Source organism: Balaenoptera musculus, chromosome 10, assembly GCF_009873245.2.
Source record: "Balaenoptera musculus isolate JJ_BM4_2016_0621 chromosome 10, mBalMus1.pri.v3, whole genome shotgun sequence".
In the NCBI taxonomy this organism is placed as follows: Eukaryota; Metazoa; Chordata; class Mammalia; order Artiodactyla; family Balaenopteridae; genus Balaenoptera; species Balaenoptera musculus.
The window spans coordinates 33,238,609-33,253,501 of NC_045794.1; the positions used below are offsets into that span (position 1 = coordinate 33,238,609).

A 14,893-nucleotide genomic window follows, 5' to 3' on the forward strand; every position below is an offset into this window, starting at 1 on the left:
CTAGGTGCGTGGGCTTCAGTAGTTGTGGCATGTGGGCTCAGTAGTTGCGGCACACGGTCCCTAGAGCGCAGGTTCAGTAGTTGCGGAGCTTGGGTTCTGGGGCACGTGGGCTTCAGTAGTTGTGGCTCGCGAGCTCTAGAGCGCAGGCTTAGTAGTTGTGGCGCATGGGCTTAGTTGCTCTGTGGCGCGTGGGATCTTCCCGGACCAGAGCTTGAACCCGTGTCCCCTGCATTGGCAGGTGGATTCTCAACCACTGCGCCACCAGGGAAGTCCTGTTGAGTGTGTTTTTACAGGGTTGTTTATTTAGTATTTTTTTCAGTTAAAACCACTTCATTGGACATAGACAGTAAGCTCCAAGGATGTAGAAAAGCTGAAACTACTGTTGTACACACCATCCAGCTTTGCTTATTAGCCTTTTACACTGTTCATTAAAATGAATCTTTTCTAATTTTTACTCTATGAGAATGAAAAATCTGTGGTCTTATGGATCTTCCCACAGTTGATGAGAATAAGGTCTTTGAAGCTTTTAAACAGCCTTGGAAATAGAAGGAAGGTGGGGCTTTCTATTACTTTTTTTTTTTTTAAGAAAATTTCAAAATTGTTTTGAAGAATTGCCATAATCATTGTTTTTTCCTTTCGGTCACTTACATTTTTTTTTTTCCCTTAAGTATCTCTGGAAAATATCTGTATTAGAATGTAATCATTTACTTTTTCCTTTTCTTCTTTACTATTTCATAGTAACATAAAACCCATTATTCTTTGATTTCTTTTTTTTTATTCTTTAGTGGCTTACAGAAGAGATGAAATGTGGTCTGAGGGACGATATGACTATGAAAGACCTCCAAGAGAAAGAGTACCTCCTCGAAGTCACCCCAGTGTAAGTTGTTCTTACCTATAGAATAATTCAGAACCAAGTGTCCAAGTGAATTTTGTCTACCAAAAGCTAGTTGAAATGTAGATAGATCAAGCTTATCTTTTAAAAGTCAAAAGTTTGAAAATGAAAGGCAACATTTTATTTATGTAGAAAATCTGTATTTTATATTTCTTGCTTAAATTTCTAAAAGGGAGGATTTATACTTAACTTGTGAAGAAAATTTAAGGTTTGATAAAGCTCAGACCATCAGTTAACAAAGAAATATTTGAGCACCTGCTGCTACTATTGGCTGTCACCTGTTTTTCTATATTCCTAAAAATGTTTGCAAATTGGATATGTGAAATTCTAAAGTAGGGGGAGGTAGGCAGTTTCTGGTATGCTGTTCTACTGCTTGTCTCTTTGTTGCTCTGGGAATTGATAATTTTGAACCAGTCCTTTTCTTTTCTAAAGGAGCTTGCTGTTTTGCTTATTATTGTATTCCCAGCACTGTGTTTAGTACCTGGCACATAGTAGGAGCTTACTGTTTATTGAATGGGTGTGTGCTCTCTTTCTCTCCTCAAAATCCTCTATAGAGACCCAAGGGAGGGTTTGGGTAAGGTCAAGAAGCTGTCAATCTTAAACTTTTGCTTAGGTCCATTCTAAGCACCAAGGGATTGGGCTCATGGTGATGGTATATGGGTATATTATGGATTCACTATACACTATCAAAGGGCACAAATATTAGTTTATATGTTAGTTATTTTTTGTATATGTTGTAAGTAAATCCTACAACCCACTTAGATGGGTGATATCATCTTCATGGTTGTCATTTGGCCTAGGTTACAGCTTAGCTTGGGGTTGATCTAAAATGAATTAAGATGGAAAAAATGAAGAGGCCTCCCATATTTCAGAAGGGGCGGACTTAATTATTACAAAATGTCATTTCTTTCCAGGTTAATTAATAGTCTTGATGTTTCTAATCAAAATCTCAATTTAGAAATTTTTTCAGCTTGATAGAATTATTTTATAGTTTACCTAGAACAAAAAAGTGATAGATAAACAAGATGTAGGACTAACACAGGGATGGGAAAAGGGATGAATTTTTTTTAAATTATTTTTTTAGGTCCCTTACCCTCCAATGGGTATATCCTATTAGAAATTTGGGATACTTAAAGGAATTTTCTGTGTGGTTATGCCATTAACTGAATATATAGTTGGGTTTGTTTTACCTTTTTTTTTTTTTTAAAGATATCATCCACCTCCCCACATCTTTTTTTTTTTTTAGACTTTTACTTTTTTTTTTTTTTAAGTATTTGTTTATTTATTTATTTATGGCTGTGTTGGGTCTTCGTTTCTGTGCGAGGGTTTTCTCTAGTTGTGGCAAGTGGGGACCACTCTTCATCGCGGTGCGCGGGCCTCTCACTATCGCAGCCTCTCTTGTTGCAGAGCACAGGCTCCAGACGCGCAGGCTCAGTAATTGTGGCTCACGGGCCCAGCTGCTCCGCGGCACGTGGGATCTTCCCAGACCAGGGCTCGAACCCGTTTCCCCTGCATTGGCAGGCAGACTCTCAACCACTGCGCCACCAGGGAAGCCCCTACCTTTTTTTTTTTAATTAATTAATTTTTTTGTTTTTATTTTTGGCTGTATTGGGTCTTCATTGCTGTGTGTGGGCTTTCTCTAGTTGCAGCGAGCGGGGGCTACTCTTCGTTGAGGTGCGTGGGCTTCTCATTGTCGTGGCTTCTCTTGTTGCGGAGCATGGGCTCTAGGCACGCAGGCTTCAGTAGTTGTGGCACCTGGGCTCAAGTGGCTCACGGGCTCTAGAGTGCAGGCTCAGTAGTTGTGGTGCACAGGCTTAGTTGCTCTGCGACATGTGCGATCTTCCTGGGCCAGGGATCGAACCCGTGTCCCCTGCATTGGCAGACGGATTCTTAACCACTGCCCCACCAGGGAAGCCGTGCTTTGTTTTTGATTTTGGGGGTTTGCCTTTTTTTTTTCTTTTCTAATTAGTTTTTTTTTTTTTAATGTAACACTTTTACATGGCTCCAAATTATAAAATAAGGTAATTTAGAGAGGGGATGACTTACTTTAAATGGAAATTTATTGTAACTATCTATTTAACTAGTACCTACCTACTGTAAGTGAGGTATATATCAACTTCCTAATCTTCAAAACAATTCTCAGTGTTGAATGGTACATTTCTAGAATGTAGTAGAGTGTTTTAGAAGCCTTATAACGTAGACAGAGATTTATATACAGAAATATAATTTCAGAGAACAGTGGGAAATACGATAAAATCGTGGGGAAAGTTATGATGTAAAACTTTTAAGACACCATTCTGCATTATGTGTGCATGCTCTGTTATATGATAGAACACACTGCAGTGGGAGTTGGCTTAAAGAGCTGTTAAAACTGGAAGCTGAGGGACCTGCCCAGAGGCTATTGCTTATCAAGGAAGCTGGCTTAAATATGCTGGGGAGGAGTGAGTTTTAAGATGGGAATAATCAGTTTATCAGTGTCATAAAGACCAATAAGTAGGGCCCTCTCTATCTCTAGTAAGGTCATTGTCTGTGTGAGAATGGATTTGAGAAAGCTCATATCTAACAGCCTTTTTCTCTCAAGTAAGAGGTGGCAAGATCATCTATTGAAATTGGAGGAGGTAGAGGGAGACTTGAGGCCATTGAAGTTTGGCGTAGCCATTGTAGGTATCTCCTGACTAGATATGTTTAAAAAGACTGTTGCTGAGGGGCTGTAAGCTTATGTACCTTAAATTTTATAGGGGCACCAATCTGCAGGATTGTGTGCTTTATTATCTAAGTAGCCCAGGTTGGGAGTAGAGAAAGCAAGTTGTATTGATTTAAGATTCCAAGATGAATGGTGGACCCAGGGAGATAAGGATATTGAAGAATTATTGAGGTGATATGTGGAATGGGCTGATTAGGAAAGGGAATAAGGCTATGAGAGGGACGATGGATTGAAAGAAGTAAGGGGTTGAGGGACAGGAAAGGCTTAATGAGGTTGAAGACCAGGGTATGGTGGAAAGATAAGCAATCAGTATTTTGGAATGTAGAGTTTCCAAGATGGAACAGTTCTGGGTGACTGAAGTTCAGTATATGGTGGTGGGAATGAGGGTGGGTGAAGGTTATTGGAGTTGAGGTCAACAAAACTTTGAGGTTAGATTTTGGATCAGTAATCTAGATTAGGGGCTCTCAGTCCTCACTGTACATTACCTAGAGGGCTCTTAAATACCGATGAATGGGCCCTAGATAATTAAGTCATAATCTTTATGGATAGGATCTGGACAATAGTGTTGTTTAAAAGTTCATCAGGTGATTCCTGTATGCAGAGTTAAGAAAGTCAGATTGTAGCTGAACACTGAAGTTGCTGATGATGACGGTTGAGGTAAAGATGACAGGTGAGGGAAGTCCTCAATGAATGAGGATATTGTAGTAAAATTTAAACAAACCCAAACGTTTTCATTTTATACCTTTTGTGTGTGTGTAAAAGTGAAACAGAGGCATTTTTCCTTTGTAAAATAATTTCATCAACGGTAAGCAGATAGGGAGATATGTTTTTACCACAAGTGCCCTTAAAATCAGACTGGATATACTCAACTGTAAGTGCCTAAAGGTAAATCTCACTTCCTTAAGTTCTCTGGCTACTAGGTTTCTCCTAGATGGGGAAGAGCCCAGACTGCTTTTCTCCTTCTGGAGCATGGAATGTGCCCAGAACTTGTCCAAGTTCATTCCTCTGGTCTTTCTTCTTTTAATTCCATTAGATTGGTCTCTCCATCCCCCACAGTCAACTTCTATTACTTTATAAATCCTTCTGTCTTCCCACATCCCCCCCCTCCACAAGACTCAAGACACGACATTTTTTCTGGTGAACTTGGTCTTATTATGGTTAGTAATTTAAAGCCTTCCTTTCCTCTTGATATGTTATACCCCTTTGATGGCTCTTGGAAAATTATCCCTTTGCTTTTTATGTTACACCTACATTTTAGTTAAAAAAGCATAGGTTCTTAACCTTTTCTGTGCCATGATCCCTTTAGCAGTGTTGTGAAGCCTATGGATCTCTTCCTAGAATAGCATTTTTAAAACTATAAAATAAAATACACAGAATTAAAGGAGACCACTTATATTTGAATATAATTATAAAACTATTAGAAACCAAATTTGTGATATAGTAATATATACTTCTTTTAGTAGGTCATTAGATATCAAGCAAGAACTAGTGGTGGGGATTTCATTGCTGTGTTTTCAAAGGAGTGATGAGTGTAAATGATACTTTGTTGTTATAGCAACAGCTATAACATGAACATAAAAATATCTGTGATTTCTGTTAGTGGTGAAGCCACAGATACTGCTTTTGCTGTTGTGTTGTTTGTTGCCTACTTTTAGGTGAAAAAGTAATTTTTTATTCACATCTGATTTCATGGACCGACAGAATTCTTGGGTTAAAGCGTTTAAGTGACACTGGAACTAGAAATGTAAATCACTGAAGTTGTAATTCTGACTTTGGATCTAATAAAAACATAATTAAAAGTTTTAAAATATTTGCTTACAAAGCAGAGATCATCTAATGTTATTTTAAAAAGTATATTGGTGTATGATATTGATATGTACAAGAATGTTCCCAAGCAGTATTATTCGTAAGAACTCCAAACTGGCAACAATCCAAGTGTCCAACAGCATGGATAAATTAATTGTGCAGTTATACAGCAATGAGAAAGAATGGACTGCTGCCATATGCAACAACATGTGTGACCCTCACAAACAATACTGGAAGAAAGAAGAGTGTGTCCTGTATGATTCCTTTTATACAAAGTTTCAAAACAGGCAGAACTAGCCAGGAAAGAAGTTAACTTTTGGGAGACAGAGGTAGTGACTGGGAGAGAGCACAGGAAGGCTTTTGCCATGCTAGGAATGTTCAGTTTCTTGATCTGGGTGGTAGTTACACAGTATGATTACCTTGTGAAAATTTATCCAGAAATACATTCACGGTTTGTACACTTTTTTATGTGGCTGTCATACCTAAATAAAACTTTACTTAAAATTTTGAAAGGACAGAATATATATTTTTTTCTAAATGTAAAACTTTAGCCAGTCCTTCATAAAGTGAGAACCCACTCTCATTAGTGTCTGGGATAGACAAAGTTAATGTTCTATTTTATTTTGTATGTTTGGGTTCTGTTCTCTAGCAACAAACGATTTTACTGCATTTCTCTTTTTTTTTTCTTACTGTTCCCCTTGTCCCATTCATTCCCAATTCTGATACATCAGAAATGTGTTTGAGAAACTATTGCTATGACATAAAGTATGACATCAAATAGGGACTCTAGAAGGTACCTACTACACTAGTATGACCTCAGTTATAAAGCAACTATTTTGTGAGCTTCTAGCTTTTGATAAACCTGGAAGGCAATTGGACACATATATTTTGGTGCTGATGTTAAATTACACTTAATTTGAGTATTGGAAAGCTTATCCTCAATGTACAACTTGACAAATATATCAATTATTATTTTAGCACTTTAGAGCATTTAAAAATTACTTCTGTATCAATAATAAGTTACTCTTAAGGTGCTTCACATAAATTTTTATTTAGTCTTAAACTTGGGTAGATAAATAGGAGACTTAAGCCCAAAGAAGTATACTACACAGAATCTGCATGTAAACATACACATTCCTTTGTTGGGAGGACACTGATTATCACAGAACATCTACATTTAACTTCTAGATGTCTGTAAGGCTTTTACTTTTTATTTTATTTTATTTTATTTTTAAAAATATTTATTTATTTATTTGGCTGTGCCGGGATAAATAAAGTTGCAGCATGCGGGATCTTTAGTTGCGGCATCTTTAGTTGCGGCATGCGGGATCTTTAATTGCAGCACACAGGATTTAGTTCCGTGACCAGGCATTGAACCCAGGCCCCCTGCGTTGGGAGCATGGAGTCTTAACCACTGGACCACCAGGGAAGTCCCTGTAAGGTCTTTATTTTTAAAAACATGCTTTCTACTTTTTAATCTGTAATTTCTGTGAGCTTGGTTATATGATTTTATAGCCTTTTTCAAGTTTTGTGACAATGGCTTTTAGATACCAGTAAATTTCCAGTTGTGGAAGTCCGCCTTGTTAGCCTGATAGGGAACAGATAGGTAATGTGGAACATTTTAATGAAGTTGCAACATAAAATGTCCATTTTCCATTGGCTTATTTCAGATTTTTAGAGATGGTAAAGTTTGGAAACTAGGATCAAAACACTAGCAGCTTATATTTGGGGCACTGTAATGTAACTGGGACTGAAGCAATCCTATCTGCTTCTACCTGCCTTCTTCTTCTGTTCCTTTAACAAATGCATATTAAGTAAAAGATTTTCTAATCTTGGTAGCAGTGAGAATTGTAAAGACTGAGGGTAGTGATGAGCAGCAACATTTTTAAAAAATTTTATTTTTTGGGAGTTCCCTGGCGGTCCAGTGGTTAGGACTCGGAGCTTTCACTGTCATGGCCCGGGTTCAAACTCTGGTCGGGAAACTAAGATCCTGCAAGCTGTGTTGTGCGGCCAAAAAAACATTTTTTTTAAAAAAATTTTTCTGTCACATATAATTGGTTTTGAGTTACATAACTAGGTTTTATAAGTAAGTAATTACATAACAATATATTTATTTCCTTGGGTTAGTTGAATGTTTCTACTGTTCTTGTCATTGGTTATTTCCCTCTTGGAGACTCTAGCCAATCAGAAATCAATTTTTTAGTGAATTCAGAACATGAGTTTGTTAATTTCTAAGGCCTTATAGGTAATATATAGGACATATATTTGTTCCATGTATTCTCATATTTAAATGTACCCAAGATAAAATCAGACATCTGTTTTTAATCCAACTTGAAATAATCAGGTCTACTTAATTTAGCAATTCAGTTATATACATATTCCAGATACTATTGCTTAAAGTATATTAATGTGGAAATATTCCTTTTCTTCCCACTCTTATTTCATGAAACACTTATTAAAAGTGTGCACATGCATGATTTAATTCTTTTTATGCCCCGCAGTTTATTGTTTTACCTAGTCAGTGTTCCTGTAAATTTACCCATGTAAATAAAACTTTTTTCAGTATTTTATTATGAAAGTTTTAAAACCTGCAGCAAAGTTAAATTTTATAGTGAACATCCATTTACTCATCATTTAGATTCAGCTGTTAACATTTTACTGAACTTGTTTTATCATGTCTTTATCCATCTGTCTGTCCTTTATGCATACACTTAATCCATCAAATTTTGGGGATGCATTTCAAGGTAAACTGTGGACAACAGTACACTTTACATTACCTACCTAAACATGCATATCATTACCTAAAGTGCAATGTTTTTTTTTTTACAGTTTACTTGAAATGTGAAAATTACGTATGTGAAATACAAAATCTTAAGTGTTCATTTGCTGAGTTTTGATTTAATAATGTTCCTTTGTGTAGAGCTGCCCTAGGAGGTGTTTAATTTTTTTGGCTGACAGAATTGCATGAACTTAACTTTCTTTTTGTTGTCACTATTTCCAGAGAGATATGAGCAATTCTTGGCTACATTCTGTAATATGTCCTAATTTTCTTTTTTTTTTTTTTTAAATTATTTTATTTCATTTATTTTTGGCTGCATTGGGTCTTCGTCGCTATGCGTGGGCTTTCTCTAGTTGTGGCGAGCAGGGGCTACTCTTCGTTGTGGTGCACAGCCTTCTCATTGCGGTGGCTTCTCTTGTGGAGCATGGGCTCTAGGCGCGCAGGCTTTAGTAGTTGTGGCACGTGGGCTCAATAGTTGTGGCTCGCGGGCTCTAGAGCGCAGGCTCAGTAGTTGTGGCGCACGGGCTTATTGCTCCGCGGCATGTGGGATCTTCCTGGACCAGGGCTTGAACCCATGTCCCCTGCATCGGCAGGCGGATTCTTAACCACTGCACCACCAGGGAAGTCCTGTCCTAATTTTCTGGGGCAGTTCCAGTTTCAGATATTTGACCCATTATTCCCAAAAGCCATTGAAATGACCCAGAAAAATCAATATTTCATTGAAAATTCAGTGAGTGAATTAAACCAATAAGTGCTACTATACAGAGACATCTCATAAAACATGAGGGATCAGAGTGAGGAAACCTCAAGCTTTTGAAAGCAGAAGTCCACCAGCCTGGTGGGCAATCAAATTTTTTAGTTAGGTGTTGTACTTTTCTAGTAAAAAGCATGTGATGCCAACAGGAGCGTAAAATTGAGATAGCAAAGTGGAATGTATATTATGTATGTGGTGCTTGCTGTGTGCCAAGTACTGTTCCAGGTGCTGGGAATAGAGCAGTGGATAAGACCAAAGTTTCTGTGCCCATGAAACTTGCATTCATACTAAGTTGACTGTGTCAGGAAATAATGGCATTGAATAGTTACATGTACCATTGTACTTAGTTACTTTGTTGGTAGGTTAATGTTTTAGTTGTTTTTGACTTTTTATAAGGGTAAAAGTTAAGTATATGAAAGTAAACAAAATGATGTATGAACTCCCAAGGACAAATCATTCAAATGGTAATTATCAACTCATGGTCAATCTTGTTTTGTCTATGCCTTCACCACTTTCCTCCCTCCTAGATTATTTTGAAGTAAATCCAAAACTTATTTCAAATGAAAATATTTCAGTATGTGTTCCTAAAAGATAAAGATGCTTAAGGGGGTGCTTATATATTAAAAATGTTTTTGTGTTAAAATGGGTGGAAAATATATTTTAAGGACAATGGAAAATAAATGTTTTTAAAGAAATGTAATCCTGATAATTTGTACGCAGTTAGTAATGAGACTAAACATTAGTGTGGGAAATTTCATGTAATTTATATATGGAATCAAAGAAAACATCAAACTTGGTGCTTTTACTTGACTAAAATGAAAGTGTTTCTCATAACAGGTAGTTATATTAAATTGGAATTTATAGAAAATGAAGAAATAATTGGTTGTTTTGCAACAAAACACAATCACCATTTCAGATTTCAAAATTGCAAAACTAATTTGATATGTATCTTAATCTGATCAGATTTCTGTTAGCACAAGCAAACTGTGAATAGTCCATATTTCAGAAATGCAGAGAGCCTTGTGGTAGGAATTGTCTCGTCTAAAAGGTAATGACAATTACAAAAGTGTAAAAATCATAGAACTATAACTTTTCAAAAAAGTGGTTAAGTTTATATACATGTTTTTGCTTTCTACGTCCTGCCAGAGTGGATAAATGATTAAGTAAAATGGGTTTTTAAATTTATCGTTTTTTTTTAATGAACTACATATACTATTTATTTTTGGTCTGACTGATCATACCATTAATACTAACTTTGGAGAAGCAAAGCCGATGGATCCATCTGCATTTTAAATAATAAATGTTTCCATTCCATTGAGTTTATTTTTTAATTAATTGAAAATGATCCTGTTGTTCTTAAAAACCCTGTATAACATATTCTTCATAAGTTATAATTTTGATTTCTGGTTCATGTATTATGGTGCCATTGTTTTCCAAAACATTTCTTTAAAGGAGGTTCCAAACATCAGTATCTGAAGCCTTGTGTACTTCCATTAGCGTTTAGGAAGGAAAATTACATATTTATAGCTTAATGTAAGATTTGTACAAGAATTTCAAACAGTGGTGGTGTTTCCATTCAGATCTGGCTTTGTAAGTAATATAAAATACTGTTTGAACTTTCTTAATAATATAAGCTTTTGAAAGAGAGATTCTGAAATCTTTGCCTCTCATCATGGATTTTATTGGAAAGAAAAAAGTTCTTGAATGGTATATCTGGATAAGCTATGAACTCTCTGAAAACACAGTCTTGCTTTGTCACAGACTCTACAGTCGTCTTCATTTCCTTAAATCTTTTCATAGAATGAAGGAGTTTTCTTTAAGATTAGATGCCTACAGAGCAGAGATGGTATAATGATACTTACATTTGAAGACTTTCTCAGAACATAAAGGAAATGCCAATTTCATCTTCATTGCTAGATGTAAGAACTGTCATTAGGAGATTTTTTCTTTTGCTGATTAACAAGTTTGGAATGATTATTTTCATTTGTATTATTTTGTAGAAACAATTTGTTAAATATATAACTAAATGTGACTTGAGTTTTACTTCTTTGAAAGTTTTACCATATACATTTTAAAATCCTTAAATAACTTTGTAGTAATTTGGGGGAGTTGAACACAGAAACAGGCTGCTTGGTAAGGTAATAAGCTGTCTATTAATAGAAGCGTTTAGGCGTATATGCTCACCCCACCATCCCTTCACCAAAGCATGTACAAACAAGGATATTGTGGAGTGGAATTTTATGATTTCCTGGAATTGGAGAAATCAGTGATTCTAATTTTATGTATAATAAATTTTGAATTAGAAAATGCTATAAATTGTAATGTTAATTTTGGCTTAATGCCATTTTTTTTAAAAAAGAAACTCAGTATTTGTTTAGATTTAATTGAAATCTCTGTGAAAGATAGTGTTTAGAAGAAAGAGTCAATAAATTCATTTGTGTACTATATTTTATGTAATCATACAGAATATATATTACAGTTTAATGTCTAACATACTAAAGAAGGAAACCAACTTGTATCCCCATGGAAAAAAATTAGGTAGGTCATTTTAACTGTCAAATAGATATGAACTATTGATTTTATTTTTTCCTAACACATTGACAAATTTCCTACCCATTGGGAAATTTGAATTGGATGTAATTATTTATATCTGAATAGTTGTAGTTATTAATGCTAAGAAGTAATGTAAGGAAATAGACACTTTGAGGAATTTAGTGTTTCACTTAGACTTGCAAAAATAGTAATCAAAAGAGCAAACATTTTTTGAGCACTTAGTGTGTCCTGCTGTGCTAAATGTTTTACAATTTGGTTTTTATTTAATCCTCACAACTCCATGAGGTAGGTACTAGTATTAATCTCATTTTGCAGATAATGAAACTGAGACTTAAGATGGTAAAATAACCAGCCCCGAACGTTGGGCATTATATTTTGGTTTTTCATTTTGTCAAATTAATTAACTCATATTGATCATATCTTATACTTAGATAGCTTGCCAGTTTCTTTCACATATACCTAATCTGGTATTGATAAACATAGCAAGAGTGCTTAAGACCAGATTGTTTACAGATACATGTTCTGTAGCTCTCCAGTTCTTCTTGTTGATAATCATTTTTGTTTAGTTATTTTACAGCAGCTTCTTGTCTAAGACAGGTGTTCTTCTCTCCCTCTGTCCAGTTTCCCAACTCCCACTAAGAATCCATTCAGCTACTAAAACTTTAAAACATTAATGTATTACTTTGAAAATTATTTGAAAGTTCAAATTTTTTAACGAGTTTTATTTTGCTTCAAAACTTGTGATGTCAAATGCTCTCCTCTCTCTAGTGCTGCTGGAGAAATAGCAAAATGTTTTCTCTAGATCTTTCTAGCTCAGTATTACCTCCCTATTTGCTGTTGGTTGTGTGTAAAAATCTTATATTTCTTCTGAACAGTACTTCAAACACAGTAGACCAAAGATGTGTGCTATCTTAAATGGTTTTACTTATAAAATTCCTAGACAGTTAGGGATTAGAGCTACTGTAATATTCTCACTTTTGTAGTTTATTTTTTATTAAAACAATAATATTGTATTTTTTCTTTTACTTATGATTGGTTTTTTGCATTGCTGCATGTTACTTTAAACACCTGGCTTTCTTCATTGAACAGTTTTATTTCCTTTAATTCATGTGAAGACCTTACTATTAGTTATATTCATGTTATTTCATTAATGCATTTTTGTTTGTTTATACATTTACTCTATTTGATTAAGGATAAGAACTCCTGTGCTTTTTAAAAAACCTTTCCAAGACCAAATAGAGAAGTTAGTGATTTTTATATATTTCTTTTTGTCTGTTTTAGGATGGCTACCATAGAGTAGTTAATATTGTGCCAAAGAAACCACCACTGCTAGACAGACCTGGTGAAGGAAGCTACAGTAGATATTACAGTCATGTTGATTACCGAGAATATGACGAGGGCCGCAGTTTTTCTCATGATCGAAGAAGTGGTCCACCTCACAGAGGAGTATGTAAATTTCCCCCATGTACTAATTGTTATATTTTATAAGTTTAAAAAATCATGTAATTTTTGGAATTTATGGGACTGGCCATGAAGGCAGTTGAATAAACACTTCCTGCTTGATGCTCTGTTGACTTGCCTGCTGGAGCTGTCAAATGGGAACTGGTAGTCAAGAATCTTGGGGTGCTGGACAAAGTGGGTAAGCCCTCTGGATAGCTCTATCTAAATGACATTAATTCCAGCTAGCCTGCTTTTTTATCCCCTAAATTGGCAAGGATTTGCAGAACCAGATAAAGGTAATCTTGTCTATTGCTTTTGTATTCAATAAGTGATAACCAGGTAGTTATCTTTTACTGGATGTGCCCACTTACAATTACTTTATTTTCATCATGATGAAATGCTGTGGGTAAGGTTGGGTTAAGGTTGTTGAGATTCAGTCTCATTTTTGTTATTATTAAAGTCTACTTCCTAACTCAGATTAGAAAGCCCTCAAAACATTGCCTTTTCTATAATAAGCACTTTTTAAGTGTTAGCCATTATTGCTATTATTATTATGTTTTTTCTCTTGATCATCTTTAGTAATCTAGAAGTATATATTTAATGTTGCAATAATCTGTTATTGAACTTGATTAAACTATTCCTTGATGCACTTCCTTTGACCTAGCTTGCATGTTTATAACATTCCTTTGCTAGACCATTTTCCTACACTTTCTCCTTTTTCTCCTTCCCTTCTATATAATGTTGTAATTAATGGTACATATTCAGACATTGCTTATGATAAATTTGACCTCACAGTAGCCATTGGAATTAGTTTCCATACTTTACACCTGAGGAAATGGAGCTAAGGTGATTTACCCAAGATGAGTATGTATGGGAGTTTAGTTCTCTTACTACCACATCATCGTGACCCTTGACAATTCTAAAGTGGCAGTGAGACTATTCAATATTTTCTTGTGTTTGTTTTTAAGTTTGGGGTGTTATAGCTTCCTTACTTCTCAATAGAATTGATTTTTATTTTGTTCAATTTTAAATGTCATGCTGTTCCTTTAGGAAGAAGGGTTTGGTATTGAAAAGTAAATACTATGTGTTATCTCTATTTTAGAAATACTGGATTTTGCCATCAGAGCCATTCTTCCAGGTAGTCTCAAGAAGAAACAGTTTGCCCTTTGCATAAACAGTTGTTATCCCTCTTAGGAAAACCCTGTGGCCATTTAGTGTAGACAGGGAATTTTGGATTCATTGGACCAATTTGTATTTGAAGCCGTATGAACAAGATTTTTTTCTAAAACCTTGCAGCATAATAGTGCCTCGATAATAGTTTTTACTATTGTTGTTACAAATTGTGTTTATTCATACTTTACACATTTTCTCTTTAAATTTTCTTCAAACAAACAAGCAGGCCCACTTGAGATCCTTAGGTTTCTCATGATGCTAATTCTTACCTAGAGTTCAGTTAGTATAAAGCAAACTGCTTACTTGATCCAATATTCTATTATAGCTATTGAGTTTTTTCTTTTGTTTGTTAATGGTTTAATGTTGGGAAGGAAAATGATGAATACATTTTACTTCTGTAAGAATAGAGTACGTGATGCTAAAGAGGAGGATGAAGATAGTATTTATTTTAGGTGAATCAATGTTTCTGATTGTAGGTAATGCACATGTTACAGTTGTCCCTCGATATCAGGAGATTGGTTCCAGGACCCACCAGGATACCAAAACCTGAGGTTGCTCAAGTCCCTTATATAAAATGGCATAGTATTTGCATATAACCTATGCACATCTTCTGTATACTTTAAATCATCTCTAGATTATTTATAATACCTAATACAACATAGTGCTATGTAAATAGTTGGCTGGCATGCAGCAAATTTAAGTTTTGCTTTTTGGAACTTTCTAGAATTCCCCCTTCTCCAATATTTTTGAGCCGATGCAGAACCTGTGGGTATGGACGGCTGATTGTACATT

At 35.3% G+C, this 14,893-nt stretch overlaps 1 protein-coding gene across 11 annotated transcripts in view; it reads left to right on the forward strand.

Annotated features, from left to right (window-relative positions):
• PPHLN1 (periphilin 1) overlaps positions 1-14,893 on the forward strand; it is a 158,297-nt gene that overhangs the window by 12,147 nt on the left and 131,257 nt on the right. For 7 of the 11 annotated variants that reach the window (XM_036864795.1, XM_036864789.1, XM_036864785.1 and 4 more), the window contains 2 exons: positions 786-877; positions 12,770-12,934. In XM_036864795.1, the coding sequence (XP_036720690.1) occupies positions 806-877; positions 12,770-12,934 (237 nt within the window). In that variant the 5' untranslated portion in view covers positions 786-805. The remainder of the gene's footprint in view (positions 1-785; positions 878-12,769; positions 12,935-14,893) is intronic. The other 4 variants (XM_036864792.1, XM_036864794.1, XM_036864790.1 and 1 more) reach the window with 1 other exon arrangement.